We start from the raw sequence: 14795 nt of genomic DNA, 5'->3' as shown, positions 1-14795 counted from the left end.
CTACAATGTTTTGGCCGTTTTTCTATGACTTTTCTCAAAAGGATGCCCATGTCTGAACCCAGGTTGCACAAAATGTTGCTGCACATTTGGATAAAGGAGATCAATAGGTGGATGTTTCAGCATTCTTTTTCAGAAACAGTCGATTATCTGCATTTGAATAAGCAGGGTCTGGAATTCTTTAACTTGCTAAAGGCTTTCAGAGGTATTAGAAATAGCGGTATAATCTCTTGAAATGTAAGAAGTTGAGCAGACAGCTATGGGCATAGAGATTAGGCACAATGTTGTATTTAAATCTTAATCATGAATATACGTGGGAGGCGGACTTGTCTTATGACAATTGCAGACACACCTACTGTCAATGACTAGACGTCCCTAATGAAACTGAGCATCATGGATCAAATCTATACTGCAAGCAAGATCAGGAAAGATCAAGAGGTGACTCGTAGTAACACACTTGAAAAGGAGAAAAAACAAAAGTGTTAAAGAAACATAAGACGATAAATAACAATTGAGTTCATTTCTGGATAAACAGACAGCAAGAAAGTGTTTAACACATGCAAAATGGGAACTTCACACTTTGTTCAATAATCACTTGTACCGATGACCAGCTCAACAAATAAGTACATGTCTATGATTCTTTTATTATAAAACAAAAATCATTTAACTTTAAAGAGGTTTTGTCTGTGGCCTTTCGGAGCATGTATGAAGACAGTGGACAATTGTGTTCTTAAATCTCAAAGAACCAGATTCTTCTAAAGCACATACCGAATGGCAGTCTCAAAAAGGTTTCGTCTTGTAGCAGGTCAAGATTTCCAGGCACAGAAAGTTTAAGAAAGGTTGCCGATATCCGTTGGTGCATGTGGCTCTGTTTTCTATGAGTTGATGGCATACTGGGATCACCACATGTAATTCCTATATTTTAACATGCCGCAGTCAAACATGCCTCAAGTACAGGAGATAGGAAAACACAGCTACAGAGTGCCTTCTGCAACTCCTCTACAGGTACGCATCGATTTTCATTAAGAGGGTACACTGGATTGTAGCGCTCCTATGGTTGCTTTAAATAGTATGCTTTGTTCGCATCGCCTGCCTATGTGCCCCCAATTTCATACTGATACAAAGACTTCAAACTGTTAGCGAAGATCTTACAAACGCACATTCCTAGGGCAGTGTCTTAGCTTTTTTATCAGGCACACTCAACAATTGAAACATTCACGCTGCCACAAAATCAAAAAAAAACAATTTCATTTAACAGATCATTGCTCAGACTAAGGATATTTGCTTTGACCATTGTTGCTCAATCATGGTAAAGGTGTGGGAATTAGCAAAGTGTTTTTTATTTAGTGTATAAACTGTGCCTCAAATGTATACTGCTGAAGCATAAGCAACATACATCCACACTGCAGAGACAGGATTAGCTTAACTTCCTAAAACAAATTATGGTAAGAGACAGCATTTTATGGACAAAAATAGGTCCACCGAGATGGCTCCAAAATGGTACCCAGGGTCACTCCTCCATATAAAATGTATTCACTTTAACAGCAGTGAGGGAAGAGAGGTATCTTAAATTATTATTTTGTGAAGACATAAGTGTTTACTGGGATGCTCGTCACAAGACAGTTCACAAAGAGTCAAGGCAATGACAGTCTAGGTAATCCTACAACATGGAAATATATAATTTGGCCATGTCAATATATGTGGAAAATATGAAGCCACAACAGTGACTAGTTTACTAAATACAAAGGGATGCTAAATCACAAATCCAACCAATCCATTTATTCTTTGCAGTCACCTTTTGCAATGTGATAGGTCAATCTGTAGGCAAGGATTTACATTTTGCAGTTAAAAAAAAAAAGTTCCTTCCAAACTAAGGAGGTGGTGGAGAAAGTCACACAGCAACAGAAAGTGCCATGAATAAGCGACATTCACTAAGTTTTAATTAACAATGTGGTCCAGCAGAGAGGGGTGGGGACAGAAGAAAACAAATTGATCTAAAAAAAGAAAAAAATATCACATCATTCAGCTAATGTTCCTGCGAGCCCATGCTCAGGTAAAATAATTTGGACCTTTGTCATACACAGTAAGGAACGCTATCTTTACAACTCAATCTGCATACATTTCTTCTGCACCTTCCTTACATTCTCCAAATATATACATATTTAAAACAATGATATAAACTGGATTAAAGTGGCTTCTATCTTTGTATGCTTGCTTGGCACAAAAACGCATGCAAAGCTAATTGCCTCAGAGAGCTGCATGCGCAGCGGTTTTTGGCAACAAAAAATACAGCTAAAATAGATGAGATTTAAAAGCCACTGAAGTGAAAATTATATTTTCCCCAATAACATAGAATTGGACATCTATAACTTAAAACCTCTTTCCAGTCTCTTTCGTTTGCCTTTGACTCATAACAAATGTTCATAGCAGCAAATACAAGAGTCCTTAAGAAATGTCAAGTCAGAGTTCTCGGGCCTCAAGAGTTAAGTTATCAGGTCAAAGTTCAGTCAGTTCGAAGAATCATTGGAGGATGCTCACTTTCTTCATCCAATCTCAGTGCATTTGTTTCATCTTCAAGGCCGGTTCCACCCACTGCTCCCAAGTCATCCGAGTATGCTGCAGAAAGACAAAGAATTAAGTACATGCAAATCAATGCCAGAATCTGATCTGGTACCATTAGCATAGCATTAGTCAACAGTTAATTTACAGGTTAAATGTCATTCTGTAGTTTGATACGTTACTGTTGTTGGACATTTTTCCATTGTAACAGTTTTCACATCGAACGAGAATAATATCAAAGTCACCCTGTGGGATGTTAGCGATGCCTAAATAGTTACTATCCCATCTGCTTTGCAAACCCCTCAATTCTTCTGTAGTGGTTTATGTGATGACTTTAGGAGTGATAACCATGTAAACAAAATTTCCTGAAACAATAGTGAACATAAAGCCAGTTTGTTCAATCAATACATAATAACCTATTAAACTGAAGATGTATCAGGACTTTTGTTTAGTGGTTATTGTTTGTTCAGAACCAAGGTACATAACGGTAACGCCATAGTAGTAGAACACATTTATCTGGGGGATGAGGTAGGAGTCTGTGTATAATAATTATGTATGACCGTTGACTTAAAAAAAAAAGTGTTTAGAAGTGAAATCCCAGCATTTGATTGATATAGTAAGCCAGTAAATTAAAACATTGATGGGGCTATTTAGTCAAGCTTTATCAACTCTGAGGCTTAAAATACAGAATATAAATCCTCTGGTGCAGACCATGCAGTTGGCAGCAAAACGTGTGTGAGACGGGTGCCTTTCTCTTCGCTCCAAGACTCTGGAATATCCTTCCCTGTCAACACCAGACTCTCCCCCTTGTTTCTACATTTCAGGAAGGGGCCCCAACTCCTATGTCTACACACTGTGCACTCCCAACCTGAGACTAGGTGATCTGCTCAGTAACCCATCCTGCCCACCATCCACTGTTTGCTTGTAGATCCCTTGCTGTCAAATTGCCCAACCTCCCCTGTTGAGAGCTTGCTGATCCCTTGTATATCTGCTTCCCTCACTGTGCCCTTCTCCCTATGATTTGCAAAGTGCTCCGTTACTTCCCGAAGTTAAGTCTGTTCATTGAATACCCTAATAAATCATAATGGATTGTCATGAAGGTGGGAAACCCTTCAACACGCACCCTGCAGCACTCACTCCATATGCCCAGAGCAAACCCCAGTGCGCAATGCAATTTCAAAGAAAGCATGAGATACAGGTCTAGTGCAAACGGCAATGGCGGTTGAGTGTTTCCTAATCACATGAGACACAGCCACTGTTGACGTTGAGAGCACTTTGCATTCTAAGCATGACATTTAAAATGTGTTGCTATGTAAAATGCAATGGCTTCTGTAGGATTTGTTTTCTTTTTTAAAATATTCCAAATACACCAGTAACTCCGTCTCATAAATGACCTTGCAATGCATTTGTGGTCGACAGGCAGAAATAAATCAATTCATGTTGGTCCACTTTTAGGTCAGAAAGAACTAAAATTCCTTACCATGTCTTGTAGGTGAGGCAGGTATATAGGAACCTTTTGTAACAGCAGCACTATACGTCTGGGTGACCAATGGTCGATCATGTGATGCAGATTCCAAGATTTCATTGGCTGGCTCCATACTACCATCTAACCTAAGAGGAAAGGATTTAAATAAATTAGACAGTTACATTTCTGGGGGTAGTATAGAAAACAAAGATCCTATATCGCACACATACATTGAGAGGAAAATATAAATGCACAAGGTTCAGGAATATGCACTTTTGTGGCAAACTTGTTAGTGTCAGACTGAACCCTTCCAAAGAGAACAGCATTAATTCAATCAACTTTGTCTTACAATGTAACCGCACTTCAAGAGGGATACATGCGTAGCTTTTGCTAATTTGAACAGTGTTGAGAGGCTTGGATGTACTGCGGTAATTCCAGAAATTAAAACCCCATCTCTTGCTATCAATTTAGGACCAGCAAAATATCCAAAGAAAAGCCAGTACAAGAGGAACATAAAGCCTCCATAGCTGTCTAGAAAATGTTCAGGCGTCAAACCATAGCTCATCAAGTAATATTCAGCGGATACATTTTTTTAAATTCTTTTTAAGGATGTACTTTTAAGGAGAGTCCCTTTTATTGGAGGTCTGCATACACTCACTGCCCAAAGACCACATTCCTAAAAACAAATATGAGTAGGGATGATTTGGTTGCTTTTATGGCAAGCAATGGAATGCTTTAGAGAATTCCAACTAAGTCATAAATCGGACTAGTTGCAATGGGAATTAGGCTGCAACAGTTACATGTTTATTTAATTTCAAATTTGGCATTAATGTTTGGGTTTGATGGAAACCTTAGCTCAAAACCACACGTGGTAACTCTGTGAAACCTATCGCACAAGTAAAGAACAATGAATTACCTTTCTAAATGTTCTTTCTGATGGATACAACAATCCTTCAAGATTCCAAATCTTGTCAAATGCACCTCAGATGGAATCTGCTCAGAACATTTTCTACAGCAATCAGGTATTGGTGATGTCATCCATAAATCTACTCTAATAGAGCAGGACCATTTTCCTTTGTTCCACCCTTGTGACTCGTGGCAAACTCATGGAACAGCAGAACTATCAGATGCCAAAAGGCTATTTAATTGCAAAAATCACAATCCAGGGCTACAATTCAGCAGGGTAGACGATGAGAAATTTGTGGAAGGAATATTGTATTTGTCAGAGAGAACATCACTGAAAGAAAGTAATTTGTTCTTGTAATGGATACATTCCAGCCACAGATTACTCACCATTGGAAAGACTTGTGAAGCTGTACCATGTAGGATGATCGAGCAAAGATAGAGAATCGGAAAGTCAAGTTTAAAGTGTTCTATTAACTATGTGTGGTTTTAGGCTGTGAGCTGGGCAAATGCCTACATGGACCAAGGAAATGAACTAGAAATAATATGGAATAACTCTGTGCTAAGGATGGGACAACAAAGTGGGGGTCTATACATGCTCCCAGCACTGATACATATTGAGTTCTTTGAACATTAAAGTCTCAAACCTATGCTATGGCTCGAGTCTCTGACATCCAGTGGCGCACTATTCTACTAAACACAGTTCAAAGGTGGTGGCCAACAGAAAAAGCTGAACCCATTCTTAACAAGTCAGTCAGCCACCTGGCTAACACTACGCTTTCAAAAAAAAAATGTTCACAATTCTGGCCAACATAAATGTTCATCAACCATCTTCATTTATAGAAAAGAATACTCTTAGAGACTTGCGCCAGATTACATTGTCATCACCAGTGTTTAATCAAGGATTGCAGTGTGCCCTTTCCAATGACACGTGTTTCGGCAGTTCGCCTTTATCAAGTCAGGGCTAGTTCTCTATAAAAACCACATTACATTCAACACATAAATATACAATGTTTGTACATATATCATTGTTTGAACAATTTGTGCAGATCATAAGATTATTTCCCAATAATCCAAGAATGACCAATGGTAAACAGACCTGAAACAGACTATCTGGAAGCCAAAAATGGTTTTAATAACCGATATATACAATTGTGATGCAACAGACTATTGATAAAAGAACTTACACAAAAACAATGTCTCTGTACTTTTCTCAACTCCCATCAATCCTCCCCTTCATCAACCCTTAATGTCTGTCACATATCGGCTTTTATTTGCAAACTCTGGGAAATAATCTTATGAATGATCTGCACTAATTGTTCAAACAATAATATATGTACAAAAAATATTGTATATTTATGTGTTGAATGTAATGTGGTTTATATAGAGAACTAGCCCTGATTTGATAAAGCTGAACTTCCGAAACACGTGTCATCAGAAAGGTCACACCGCAATCCTTGATTAAACACCAGTGATGAAAATGTAACCTTTCGCAGGTCTCCAACAGTATTTTTTTCCTTTGATTAGTTTGAGCAGTCGTTTGGCTTTTCACTGCCATACTCTATTGAGATGCGACAGTGTTAGGCAGAAACCTGTGCAGTTCCCTTAGGGACCACTGCAAAAGATTTAAGACTACAGGTGTTGGCAGTAAACCCACTTGGTAGCAGTCTGCACCACCCATATTTACCTGGTAGCTGTGGCTGAGCAGTCAGACTTCCCTCAAGAAGAGTTACGCAGTATGCAAAGTATACACAATAGGCACACAGATACAACAATACAAGCAAACACTGACCAGAGCTTTGGTATCAAAGTATATAATTATTTATTTAAAAAGCACACTGTTGAAACACTCCAGCACTCTTTTTGAAAAATATTCTAAACACAGTTACTATTATAATATATACACCCCTTTTTCCTTATCAGATAAGTCACTGTAAACCACCACTTATTTTCATACAGAGGTGAGCGCTTAACTAGATGGCACTCCAATAAGTTTGTGAGAAAAGGAGGGAAAAAGACAGAATATGGAAAGGTACACCACTCTAAGATTCAGGAACACTGTTAGCAAGGCAGAAGAGCAAAAGTCACTGGTGAGCCAAAGTCCAAAGGCTGGGCCCACTCTTAGAGAGAGCAGAGCACAAATGCGCCCAAGATCACACAGTTACACTAGGCTTAGAAAGTCTTGCAGAGGGTTCAAAAAGAGTTAGAGAGGCTTAAGAAAGTTTAGCCAGGGTGTCCCAGGCTAACCCAGGTTCGAAAGCCGGGGACTAAATCTACCCCGTACAGTCGGTAGCAAGGGAAGCCAGGCGGGACACGGTACCTTAAGTGGGAAGGATCCTCCAGCGGTGGCAGTTGTTCCTGGTAGTGGGTGCAAGTTGCGTCGTCGTCCAGGGAAAGAGAAGATATCGACTTGGAGGAAAGATGAAGGTCGTTGCACTACCAGGGAAGAAACCAGCCGTGCAGTTTTCCGGTTAAAGGTGGTACCTTTGTTTCGTGGTCGTGGTAAAACGTGGTATCCCGGCTGCCGGGGTGCTTGGCACAGGCAAGGCGGCCACGAGGTACGTCGGGAAGGCGAAAAGACGGTGAAACTGGTTATCCCCACCAGTCAAAGGAAGAAGACTCTCCGGCGGGAGATCTCCTCTGTCGTTGGGAAAAGTGGTGAGGCGGTCAAGCAGGGCTTCACCTGTGGTGGTGTCGTGGTAGGTCGGCTCAGCTTCTCCCTCGTCTGATTCTTAGGTCCTGTGGCGACTTCTGAACTTCCAGTCCCCAAAGCCCTGCTTTTATGCAGAGAACCCCCATTCACTCAGCCTAGCTGTCACTCAAACATGCTAAGTGGTGAGCCGGCCGGCTCACCACTTGGGCCAATCCGGATGGAGTGCGACTTGAGTTGCCTAGGCAACTCAGTCCAGGGTGCCTAAATTCCCCTCCACCCCTCCTAAGTACCCCAGACAGAGTGGCACCACTTTGGAGGGCTTCTGTGGAGAAGCCCAACAAAAAAGTGGAACAAAGGGCTCGACTTGGGTTGGAGTCACAGAAGAGAACACAAACGCCATTTTAGAATCAAGTTTTGGCAAAAAATACCAACCGGAGAATTAATATTAATTAAATAAACCGGCGGTATGTTCGAGGCTACCGTAAATAATTAAATGAAGATAGTAGCCTAAAACAATGGGAAATCCCATAGGAAAATATTCGCGGTTGAATATAAAAAGTAGTATCCACTGCCACCAGCCAAAACTCGATCAGGGGGGACGGAGACGTGCCCCCTCGACTAACAGACCCTGGGGCAATCGAATTGCCCCAGCCAGTACGTCCACAATATGATGGTTTGTACTGGTTCTGTTCAGAATTTAAGACTAGTAAAGTCAATGGTGACTTTACATGCCCTGGGAGACAGGAGTCAGTCCCAGGGTATGGAGTCTATACTGGGGGGTCACTATGACACCCCTGTGTCACTGCACTGAGGGTGCTGTGTAACACACATCACAAAAACACATGAAACCCTATGGAGTAAAAGACCCCATAGCCCATTAAACACATCTAGATTCAAAGAAACACACTCAAATCATGCCCAAGAGTGAGGGTAAAAGAGTCTCACTCTTGGCAGGAGAAAAAAAATAAAACCCCAAAAATCCAGCAAAGCTGCTGGGGGACTCACTAGGTTAGGAAATTCAGCCTAAACAGAGAATTCTCCCTAACAGACAGGAAATATTATAATTTAATTGGACAAATATCAAGTACAAAAAAGAAAAAGAAGCTACTATAAAGGCATCGGCAAGCAGACCAGTCTTAAAGATAAGAGCCTTCTTCATTTATATCCAGTATAAAATACACAAGATGCTCTGCTGGAAATCCCTTTGTTAGGTAAGACTGAATGTAGTAACCCTGTGGGAGACTAGACCAGCCTTGTCCTCTTGGCAATAGGTAACCCGACCTTTGGTATAAGTCTTTACTATACAAGTTGGTAGAGTGACTGAGCAGTCGGGCTTCTCTCAAGAAAGGTCAAAGTGAGCTGTAGGGTTGCAACATAGAGTTTCACAGTGACAAGTATCCAAATAACACTTACACTCAAGGGTTCTTGATTAAATAGTCATTTATTAATTTAACAGTCAGTTTTAAAATAAGTCTTCTTTAGAAGGGAGCAATTGGCAACAATAAAAATACACTTCAAAGTACACTCCTTCCATTCGATAAAGTAGATACCCTTTTGGGATGGCACACAGATTTCCTACACCCCAAGGTGACTTCAATAGCTAGGACACTGTGGACATTTATGTATCACTTTTCACACTTAAATGGTAATACTGAAGTTGTGGCAAAAAGGAAAAGGTTGGGGAAGGAAACAATGTTTAACAGGTTTCTCAAACAGGTAAGCACTTTTAAAACCCCCAATACAATGTAGATTAACCTTTTCCCAGCTATACAAGGTATTTATGACTTTTTGGAGGGTTAGTTGAACACAAAGTCAGAGATTAGAAGAGTCTTCAGGAAGCCAGGACAGCCAATGTCACTTGAGCAAATTCTAGGGGAGCTAAGGCACTTCTTGAAGGTTGGTAAAAGTCTTGCATAATGTTAAAGGCATAGTGTGCTAAAAAATGTTATTATACCGATCGTTCGGGCAAGTCGTTACAAGCATACAGTGATCGATCGTAAAAAAAAAGTTCCCATGCAACTTACCTTAGTTTTCCTCACTTTTACACATACGAAAACAACATATTGGGTGTGGCCATCTTATGCTAATGTTATCTGTGGATTGATCGCCCTAAGTTCAAGTGAGCTTGCAGCAATAAATCAAAACACCCTCCCCCGATGCTGACATCAGTTTTCCCAGCAATCTGCTCCACCTATTTTCATTACGTTTGTGGCCAGTGTAGCCCAACGTGCCACATCATCACCCACACCCGCAGAAAGAAGATAAACAGAAGACAAATACACAGATCTCCTCACAAAGAGCATACCTTCTCTATTCTTGCCCTAAATAGCATTTGCGTATAGAATATTTCAATAATACATCAACAACAGTCTGCAATGTTGCAAGTGCTTTTATTTTTCAAAGAATTTTCACAATAAATTATAAACCAACGATTTTTTAATTTTGCAGGTAAGTTAGAGCTGCCGACGATTGCATGACTTTCGAGCTACGCAGATTACGATGAACTCTCAATGTTGTTTGTCCTTTTGTGTCCTTGTCTTGCCATATGGCACATCAGCAAAACAATTCAATGAGCGCCCTTGGTGCTCTGTGTGGGAGACAAGTCTTTTTTGCAGTTTCAAAGCCGAACGTTCTTACATCATGAATGCCAACATGTTGCTCCTTATCGCCGGAAACGCAAATGGACATATAGGGCCATAACGATCATCCCACATAACGCCGATCGAAAAAACACTGCTTATGGTAAACCTCCAGTGTTGATTCCAGAAGCTGTCTGCTGGTACCTGGAAGCTATGCCACGGGCAGTACGGCACAATGTACCTGCAAACAAAATACAATAAAAATATATTAAAATAAAGAACGGCTACAGAAATTTAACAAGTTACCATATAACTCATAATTTTTTGATTGAAACCTAATCACAAGTACAACACAATTAATATTTAACACACAAATGAAAACAAGGTGTAGTACTTGAGACCACGAGTGGCGGACAATTTGAGCACTTTGAAGTAGGTATAGCTCACAATAGGATGGAGAACCACATGGAAAAAACATAGCAACCATGCAGCTTGAACCCCGGACAGATGTCATTGTAACGAAGCTTGCAAATTTACTGTTTGAAAAGCGATCACAGTGCATACAGACAATGTTTACCACACCACCAATTAATTATTTATGTATACACAAACACACCCTACTCGTTTTTAATCCCAATAAAAATGTTATGTAAACTTGAATTTACATAATTTCTGGAAATTCCATGGTTCGTCCACGAGCAACCGCTCTGTACGATGTATCACACACTTTCACACTAACTTGGCGGTACATGTAGGCTCTCAATATAGTTGAAGTTATCTTTTTTTTGTATTCCCCACAACGTATGTCCTTTGATCAATTGCTGCTTAGCGTTCAAGGCCAAATTACAATAAGGCACTTGTCCTAATCAAAGGCACAGACTTTTAGCTTTCGATTTCGGCAAAAAATACCGGGAAAAAATGCATTGAGGCGGTACAGTGTTTCAGAACAGGAAGGACAGCTTGAAACAAGAGATGTTACGCCACGTTATCAGGTCAAAATTCACAAATTGTATATGTTGATGCAAAGCATGAGAGTTTATCAGCCCTCAAATGAAGTTCCAAATAAAGCTAACCTCACCCTCCTCCAGAACGGTTTCATTCAACCAAGCGGATTACCTGTTGATGGAGTAGCCGGCTCTAGCATATTATCGTGTCTTTAGCAATGTAACTTGTGTGAGAGATAGATCTTAGCATTAACTACATCGAGAGATGATCCTAGCTTATACACTCTGCAATCAATAGAAGGATGAGCAAAAAAACAATTGTAGCCTTCTGCCCCCTATGTAATACTGTTATGTACACTGTCTTATTGTCTGCTGGCAAAGCCAGCATACAAGCACAAATGCTTTGGTTCCAAATTTGGATACTTATTCATCCCTTGGACTAACAGTTTATGCTCACCATTGGAGGCGATTACCTAGGTATTACAACACCCCATCTGAACAAACCAATTTCTAGAACTTCACTATAAGGATTACATGTTTTTTTTTTATCGCAACCCCTATCTGGTGCAGCTACATTGCTGATAATATCAGCTGTTGTGCTGCAAGACTAAAGTACATATGCAGGCAGGTTTATACTTTTCTGAAATAGGAATGGCTCAGCCAGCCTTCCAGTTATGTGCTATTCTAATCTTGCATAGGAACACATCTCTGCAGTGAGTGCTTAACACACTGAGCTAACTTCTGAACCATTGTGGCACTCAATTTACCAATACGCATTTCTAAATTGGCTATTCTACATGGTCAACATAATTCCCAATATACCACCGTGAACACAAAGAATTACATGATGCATTGATCGAGGCAGACTGTACTTGCCAAATCAAACAGGCAATAGGTTTAAGAGCTTAAGCAACATGCCATAAAATATCCTGATGTGTGCTATTTAAGTCTGGTGAACAAAGGAATCTTACTTCTTTAGAACCGGCTGCCTTATGGGCCCCCCCTCCACATTCAATTCAATATTCAATTACAGTTTCTTTTTAATTCAAATTTTATTTTTTGGCATTTATGATTTGGCATCGATAACATCTCCAGATGTGAATGTGAACACATTTTACAGAGAGCTACAAATCATTTGAATCTAGAACTAAGCTTTATGACAAGTTCGGATTTTGGAGGACAAGGCTCGTTTGCAATGTTTTGTGGCATTGTATGGGTCCTGGAAACAAAATCTTCTAGTCCATGAGTATGCATGCCCAACACAGTCAATGTCAGATCTTTGACAAATTCAAAATCCATTTCCTTGTATATTGGCTTGGCCACCCATTGTTTGCTTCGTTTTGTAAAGGCCTTGTAGTAATGGGGCACCCCCAATTTCCCTGAGGTTCTTGCTTGATCCCTAACAACGTTACTGTTATGGGCAAGTACAGCTAATCTCGTTCTCGCCTCCATACCGTGCAACCTTTTGGGTCTGTACTTTAAGCACATATTATGGAACACCTCCAAATCTCCAGTGTGACATATATCGGTGAGTCCCTTCAGGTCTCTGGAAAGCATTTTATTATACACAATCTTTTCAAGTGCTTTGTGTGGAGGTGAACATGGCACCAACCACTTCTTCCATTCCTCCTCCCTCCCCAACGGGCCATGTGTACATTTGTGGAAATGTTGGTTTTCTGTCCAGGTGTGTACTTTGGTACAATGGTGCATAAATAAGCGCTATTTCTCAAGTAGAATTTCCACAGATCCAGCACAAATTTTGGTTGCTGATGGACTGACACCATTTTATAAGGTTTTCCGAACCCTTCTTTTTCCCCAGCAGCTGTAATTTTTTTATTGATTGATTTAGCAATGTGCCATACATCAAATTGAAGCCGAATGTGTGGAAACTGCTCTCGCATGGCCTTCACTATCGAAATGTGACTGTCGGTGGCTATCACGTCTATTTGCATTTCCCTGGATTGCTGAAGTTGAATGGATTTGATGAAGTCATGTTTCTCCAAGGCAACAGACGAACATTCAGACACCTGCACCACGACTGAACTCACAATTTATTTACTTTCCAGGTCTTGAAAACGGTAAGTGCAGTACTTTGTGGAAAATCCTGAACTGTCACACTGTCCGTCACCAGCTAGCCAGTAAAGTTTGCCAAAGAATGTACTGTCCATTGACCTCTGTTCAACATTCCAAGCATGACTAATAGCATGGAATAAGAATTCCCTTTAGTATGTGTAGTATTGAGTTTTAGAAAGACCCTCAAACTGACAAAAACTGGAAATCTTGCTGAAAGTCGATCCGCTGAACAGTAAAGCTGCTGAACAAAGTAGATACCCAGCTGGCACTTTGCCGAGCATCGGTTGAGCAGACCATGTAAATGTATTATTGAGGTGGACACAGGTTGCTTGGATTTTCAGGTTGTTGCCCTGTAATACGTGAGACGCATTCACCAATGGCTCCCCGCATATCTTGGTCCCGATTGAATGTTCACATTTGAGCATGTGTACAATCTCCATCAGGCAGCTGTCTAACACAATGTACTTTTGCTCCTTTCGTAGCCAATCGTCCTGCAGTACTGATTTTTGTGAGTCGACAGTGGTGTACAAATATTTAAGACTTTGCAAACTGAAGTCGAGATCTTGGTCAAGATAAATCGGTCAATATCGTTGAAGCTTCAACCTCTGTCAGTTCATGATGTGATAAATAATTCAACATGAATTGGAGCTACAGCCAACTTTGAGTGTTTTTCTGGTAGAACATTTTTAGTGCGTGTAGATTGTGTGAGGGTGTCAGAAAGCAGTTGCATCATCACTTTGTTCAGTTTCATGTGTTCGACCTGGCACAAAGTAGCAAAGTTCCGGGCTGACTTTGTAAGGGTCGCATGTGACATTCCATACATTTTCTGGCCACTGGACAAATGCATCACTAGTCTGCTTGTTGACTGTGCCATGCTGTGCCCGAGGTATTAGTTGCTCCAATGAGAAATCGGTTTGGCAAGCGACTTCTTTGGTTTCAAGCGATGTCTGACTTTATACTCCTCTTACTTCTGTGCTTCTAAAAGAATAGAAGATGCTGAATGTATTGCACACATACAGAACATACAATGTTACAACTAAAAACCTAGAAAGACCAAAACATCTGCTCAAAAGCTTGTGAAAAAGAAACTGGTACGTTCGTTACCCTTGGTTTCTTGATTTGTTTCGAAACAGTGGCCTTCGCTTTGCGGACGGCGATATCAAGCTGCAAAAAAAAAGTTTTATATGGTTTTAATACAGCAAATTTAATTTCAAAGCAAACACACCTAAGTACATATCTACAAATTGAAGTCAACTAAAGATTGCAACATAATTCAAATCTATTCATAATGCAATGTGATGCCCAATTTTACTCCATATATGTCTTACCTCAGTTCCATGCGTCTCTTTTAAGTCCACATCTGGAGCACATTCCTTGAATAGAGTAATATACCAAAAAATACAATGTCAGCCAAAGAACACAATAAAAGTTTTCATTCGACAGAGCACCTCCAAGCCAACTATTTTACATAGACCTTGAGCCATATACTGGTAGGGTTGCTGTTGCAACACAAATAGAACATTAGTATGGATATAACCGCGAAACAAGTGCACGTGACTTGATCATAACATTCAGTTCATATTTCACCCGATATACATCCGAGTTCAAACCTGGTCTTGATT

At 40.3% G+C, this 14795-nt stretch overlaps 1 protein-coding gene across 4 annotated transcripts in view; it reads right to left on the bottom strand.

Annotated features, from left to right (window-relative positions):
* Nucleotides 1–621: 621 nt before the first annotated feature.
* Nucleotides 622–14795, bottom strand: part of WIPI2 (WD repeat domain, phosphoinositide interacting 2) — a 619932-nt gene continuing 605758 nt past the window's right edge. For 2 of the 4 annotated variants that reach the window (XR_011302182.1, XM_069645519.1), the window contains exons 11-12: nucleotides 4037–4167; nucleotides 622–2613 (exon numbers count right to left, since the gene is read on the bottom strand). Coding sequence is in view for 2 of the 4 variants with exons in the window: in XM_069645519.1 (XP_069501620.1) it covers nucleotides 2501–2613; nucleotides 4037–4167 (244 nt within the window). In the remaining 2 variants the exon portion in view is untranslated. Of the gene's footprint in view, nucleotides 2614–4036; nucleotides 4168–9957; nucleotides 10398–14795 lie in introns of those variants that run through there. The other 2 variants (XM_069645521.1, XM_069645520.1) reach the window with 2 other exon arrangements.

The sequence above is a fragment of the Ambystoma mexicanum genome, chromosome 2p (assembly GCF_040938575.1).
Source record: "Ambystoma mexicanum isolate Mex_15411 chromosome 2p, UKY_AmexF1_1, whole genome shotgun sequence".
Taxonomy (NCBI): Eukaryota; Metazoa; Chordata; class Amphibia; order Caudata; family Ambystomatidae; genus Ambystoma; species Ambystoma mexicanum.
This window is presented reverse-complemented; position numbering and strand designations above follow the sequence as displayed.